Source organism: Anabrus simplex, chromosome 3 (genome assembly GCF_040414725.1).
Source record: "Anabrus simplex isolate iqAnaSimp1 chromosome 3, ASM4041472v1, whole genome shotgun sequence".
NCBI lineage: Eukaryota > Metazoa > Arthropoda > Insecta > Orthoptera > Tettigoniidae > Anabrus > Anabrus simplex.
In genome coordinates, this window is record NC_090267.1 from 282,913,971 (window position 1) to 282,919,970 (window position 6,000).

Here is a 6,000-nt window from a genome sequence, read left to right on the forward strand (position 1 = left end):
AGGGTTAAAGAGGGCCATGAGTCAGTCTAGCTCCAACCATGGATGTGGTCACTTGTGACAGTGTGGAGGGAAAGTGAGTAACTATGCCTAGAAAGAAATATCTATGGATATTCATAATTTAATAGTGAAATTACATTATTAAGGTAGATCTTATGGGAATATAGTGAAGATTGTGTGGAAGACTCGTGCAACTGTTCAAACAATTATGAGCAATTTCAAAATGAATGGGAGTGTGATGAATAAATCACGTTCTGACTGTCCACGCATATTCGGTCAGTCTTGAAGACGAACAAGTGCCCCTAAAATAGCAACAAATATTGCAAACACTACTCATAAAGCTGTACATCCCAAAACTGCACGAAGGATTTTACGTACAAACGGATATAGAGGACGAAGTGCAAGACTTAAACCTCTAATTATGGAGCAGAACGGAAGGAAGGGGATAGTTTGCCACAGAGCATCTTGGGAAAGATGTTACGTTTTGGAAACTAGTTCTCTTTACGGATGAAAGTTCATACAAAGTATTCAGAACACATGGCAGTGGTAAAATATGGCGTAAAGCAAATTAAGCCATGAAAACTGAAAATCTTGTACCAACTGTCAACTGTCAAACAGGGTGGAACCACTGTGATGGCATGGGGATCAATGGTGGTGGTTGGGGTGGGGAATTTGGTTCTTATTGAAGGCATAATATCACAGGCAGTATCTCAAAAAAAATTATGACAACATCTGAAAGTGTCTGCAGAAAGTTTATGGCTTGGACGAGAATGGATCTTCCAACAGGATAACGATCCAAAACACACTGCTCGCACTGTCTGAAAATCGATCCTGTATAACGTTATAAATAGCACTCAACACCCCAGTAACCCTTTTTCTTTTTTTCGCTATTTGCTTTACATCGCACGGCACAGATGGATCTTATGGCGACAATGGGATAGGAAAGGGCTAGGACTGGGAAGGAAGCGGCCGTGGCCTTAAGGTACAGACCCAGTCACCCGATTTAAACCCAATCGAGCATATCTGGGCAGAAGTCGAAAAAAGACTTCACAATATCGAATCACAAAGATACTTTAAAGGATGCACTGAAGAGGGCATGGTCAGAAATTACTCCATCGATGACAAAACGTCTTGTGTTATCTATGCTTAGAAGACTGCAGGCTGTTAGAGACCCAGGTGGAGGTACTACGAAGTAATGAGAGTGAACACTGGTGTTGTATGTAGACTTTTGTGAGGTGCTACCTTGAGTTCTTTTTCCATTTTTGTCACAAAATAAGTACCTGAATGTTTATTTTCGTTACGATAACGTTGAAGTCACTGTAAAGAAGAAAGGTGGGGTAAAACTTTACTTCTCGCAGCCCAACGTTTATAACATTATAGGGAAGTGAAAATAATGTAAATCTTACTTGGAATTCCTTTTAGAGGAGAGATGTGTTCATTGCCATGTCTAGGAACCCACCAGCCCGCCCCGAGAAATATATTTACTTTTATAACCTAATAAAGAACAGTAGCCGCCATCGTCCATGGCTCAAGTAGTTTCTTGCATTCTCATTGGTCATGGTGAACGGAATGTGACGTCATCGCCATCAATGCTGATAAATACATTGCGTTACCAACCCAGGCTGAATAAAAGCACAAACAAAAAACACCATGTAAAATTACAATGCGGCTTTAACCGTCCGGACCAATGGTCTTTAACCGTCCGCACGGCAAGAACCAGTCCAGACCAATCGTGTTTCCACATGAAACTAGAGGCGCAGGGCCGCTTCGCGGCTTCTAACCGTCCAGACCAATGGTCTTGTCCACGGCAAGAATCCTAACCGTCCAGACCAATCGTGTTTCCACATGAAACTAGGGGCCTAAGGCCGCTTCGCGGCTTCTAACCGTCCAGACCAATGGTCTTGTCCACGGCAAGAATCCTAACCGTCCAGACTAATCGTCTTGTCCACGGCAAGAATCCTAACCATCCAGACCAATCGTGTTTTCACATGAAACTAGGGGCCTAAGGCCGCTTCGCGGCTTCTAACCGTCCAGACCAATGGTCTTGTCCACGGCAAGAATCCTAACCGTCCAGACCAATCGTCTTGTCCACGGCAAGAATCCTAACCGTCCAGACTAATCGTCTTGCCACTAGCTATCGAAGCACCTCACTCATTAGTTCCTCCGTACAGAGGTTGGCAGCTCTGAGCATAGCTTCACAACATCCTTCCCGAGAAGGCCGCGAGCGTGTAAACAAACGACAGTCGTTCCGCGCGCAGCTGAATGTAGCGAGTGCTGGGCTGCGAGAAGTAAAGCACTGATGAAAGGTGGTATAAAACTTCCCAATATTTATTTGTGTTTCACGTGTAAGTAGAACATGTACTATTTACTACGTGTACGTAGACTGTAGCGACTTATTTTATGTATATACTTTCTCTCGCAATAATGTTATTTATTCATTTACTGCTAATTCAAATCTTAATTTGCTTAACCGCAATTATTACCTTCCATCACGACAAAAATTATAAATGAAATTTAAAGGATACGATTCGTTCACGTACTCTTAAAACGAAGCCATATTATCAGTTCATCGAACTATGAATCGACCTGAATTAGTGAAAGAAAACTATAATACTTATTACTCATCTACACACATAGATCCACAATACTATAATGAATGCAACTCACCGATTTGGGAAGGGGTCAAACCTTTCTTCGCCAACTTGTAAATTTGTTCCCTCACATCTTCCGAAGACAATTTTAGCCACGTAGGTACACTTCTTCGGTACGGTAGGGCTGATTGGGATATACCCTTACTACAAAGCAAGAAAGCAAAATAAATGACATTAAAGCTAAAGACTCCCTAAATACACCAATATGGAAGTCAAAGGCCACGAGGGAAGATGTAACATAATAGTAAACAACTTCCTCATAACAAGCAAGCAAAAAAAACAATAATAACAGACATTGCTCGCTACACAATTTCCTCACAATTATTTAAAATCTATCATATTCCTTATTACAAAAAAATTTATTTCTTACCCAGGCGCATGCATACGACCCATGCTCACCGAAGCCTAGCTACACGTTCAAAGAAAATCCATACCAAAGAATAAAAACATTCTTAGAAGTGTAGTAACCACGGTCTATACGATGTTCTATTCTGTTCGTGAAGTTGATTTGGGCTCGTTATTTCACCCAGACACAATACTGCATTATATTTGTACTAGTTCTACACACGCACACAATTTCAATAAAGTAGTACACCAATGCAGTTGACAATGTTTTCTGAGTACGAAGTACTTGAAGATTAAGGGAAGTAGACCATGCAGCAGACTCACAAAATGGGTTCAAAGCACTTGAAATAGTTCAGGAAAAGACGTATCACCTAGACAATTGAGAGTGAGGAAATACGTATACAAGACTAGGAGATATAGGAAAAGCACAGGGACACAAGGTATACTAATCTTCACGCTAGACTAGCCGTCTCAGCGACTTCTACAAAACATACACACCGGGCCAACATATAAGGGACAAGCAGGAGAGGGCAGGGGAACGACGGAGGGGTGGATATATGTGAGAGTGTAGGACTTTGGACAGATGGAAAGAAATATCTGAGCAACGTATATGGGGGATGTAGAGAGGGCAAAGTGTCAGTGAAATCGTAAACAAAAGATGAAGAGGGGCGACAGTATGTTGATATGAACATCAATGAAAATGTACACGCGATCGGTGGAGGAGGAGATGAGAATAAACGGTAGCTATGTGTCTTGTTTGAAGAGGAGGCGTTAGGGAGGGCGGGAGGCAAATGAGAATATGATGAAATATGTAAGTAGTGTCAATGTATTGTGGGAAAGTGGGGTTAGAGTTGTAAATTAGAGTGATCTAAGAACTGATTTAAGATACGTATGATTGTGGGAGAGGGCTTGTAGACGAGACATGCAATTGACGAGGGGAGTGGATAATTGTATTGTATTAAGTTGGAGTACAGGCATCGGCGAGGAGAGTTGTACAATGGGCATTGAAAAAAGAGATGATTGATATCAGCATTTACAGATCCACAATGGCATATGGGATGCGGTTGTAAGCGAAATCGAAATTTATAGAGAGGTGTAAGGGAATGATTAAAGAGAAGACGTATGATATTGATGATATGACGACGAGTGTAGGTGACGTGTTGATACCAGAAAGTAGTAGGTAGTATGGGTTGGAGACTATGATAGAATTTGCCCTTCTGACATGCAGATGTTGTCCATGTGTTTTGCCGTATTTTTCGTTGTTGTGATTTGAGGAGAGATATGAAATCTGTGGCTGGAACAGAAAATGTAGCTGGGGTTGTAGATAAGAGGGAAGCCTCTTTCGCTAAGCGATCGGCTCGTTCATTGCCTGGTATGTACTTATGTGCAGGTATCCAAATGAGGGTTATTTGGATACCTGATTGGTGTAAATTGAAGAGGATGTGTTTGACATTATAAACATACCAGTTCAGCGTAAACTTGTTAGATTTTAGTGTTTGGAGCACGGAGAGAGAGTCAGTGAATATATTAGCAGATTGTATGGATGAATGTTTGATGTACAGTATGGCAAGGAGTTCAGCCGAAAAAATAAAAAAGTGGGACGATAAGTAAAACAATTCAGCATACTGAGTCTGTTCGTAATAAAAAGCAGCGCCGACACCACAAGAATTTTTCGATCCATCAGTATAAAAATTGGGACAGGCATTAGTGGATGAAATGCGAACTTTTTTAGAATGTAGAGGAAAAAATGAAAGCCGGTAAGGGAGCATAGCAAAAGAAAATTCTTTAGAATGAAGTCTATACGATCTCAACTCGATAATGCAGCCCAGATTGTAGTAGACACAATCACTGCCTGCTCGATCTGCATCCGATGTCTGCTTATACTGCCTGCTCATTACAACATTTTAACAAGGCACTAAATGAAACACTCCGTTTACAAATACCCACAGCAGGTGGCAGCACCAACCGGCTCCAGACTTGTCGGAATGAAATAGCGGGAAATAAGATAGACTGTACTTGTTTTCAGTGAAAATTGTGTACTGCTGCGTGCCTTTCTGCAAATCAAAGAAAGGGAAACCAGAATGCCGTGATATTTCATTCCATGATATACCTTCAAGTACACAATTGCGTCGGAAGTGGATAAGTATTATATCCAGGGAAGGAAACAGCAAGGGAAGTAAATGAATTCCTTCTGATTATTCCGTGGTTTGCAGTCTACTTTTCGTAAATGACGATTTCAAAGTGACCAGCAAAGATAGATAGATAGATAAGAAATGGGTGAGCCCTGTTTTCGCAGAGCTCCACACGTAGGTCTATGAAGACCCTTTGTGCCCCTTGGACGGGTTTGCCTAGTCCAGCACTAGTGCTTCTATAAGGGATACCAGTGTCCGGATTTTGGCGTTCCTGATGTCCTCCAGGCTCACAAAATGTGAGCCCAGGAATCGATGTCTAGTGCTTGCAAAAGCCTCGCACTGACATAACACATGCGCGGAGGTCTCCTCCTCCTTACCGCATCTTCTACACATCGGATCCTGGGTGATTTTCATGATGTGTAGGTGTCTCTGTAAGGTATTGTGGCCTGTTAACAGTCCAACTACCATTCTCATTCTGGTCCTATTCAAATTCATTAGGACCATTTTATAGCTTTGACTAGGCCCTTTGATAAGTACACGTGCCTGTCTTGCTATGGATAACCTCTTCCAAATATCTAGGTGAGACTGGTTTATCCATTGGGATATTGCCAGTCTCACACTTCGGAGTGACACTCCCAGGAAGGGCTCTGGTCCTATGAAGGAACCCATTGAGCCCTGTTTCGCTAGTTTGTCAGCTTCTTCATTTCCACTGTTACCTGTGTGCCCAGGAACCCATAATAGGGTAACTGAGCTAAGCTCACACAGCTGATCTAACATCCTTTGGCATTCCCATACCAGTTTTGATGTTGTTTTAACTGCACATAGTGCTTTTAGCGCTGCCTGGCTATCACTACAAATAGTGATATGTCTTCTGT

At 42.0% G+C, this 6,000-nt stretch overlaps 1 protein-coding gene across 1 annotated transcript in view; it reads right to left on the reverse strand.

Moving 5' to 3' along the window:
• RpS13 (ribosomal protein S13) overlaps positions 1–3,154 on the reverse strand; it is a 39,435-nt gene extending 36,281 nt beyond the window's left edge. Inside the window, exons 1-2 of the mRNA XM_067143065.2 lie at positions 3,019–3,154; positions 2,665–2,792 (exon numbers count right to left, since the gene is read on the reverse strand). Coding sequence (XP_066999166.1) covers positions 2,665–2,792; positions 3,019–3,041 — 151 coding nt within the window. The 5' untranslated portion in view covers positions 3,042–3,154. The remainder of the gene's footprint in view (positions 1–2,664; positions 2,793–3,018) is intronic.
• Between the last annotated feature and the right edge of the window lie 2,846 nt (positions 3,155–6,000).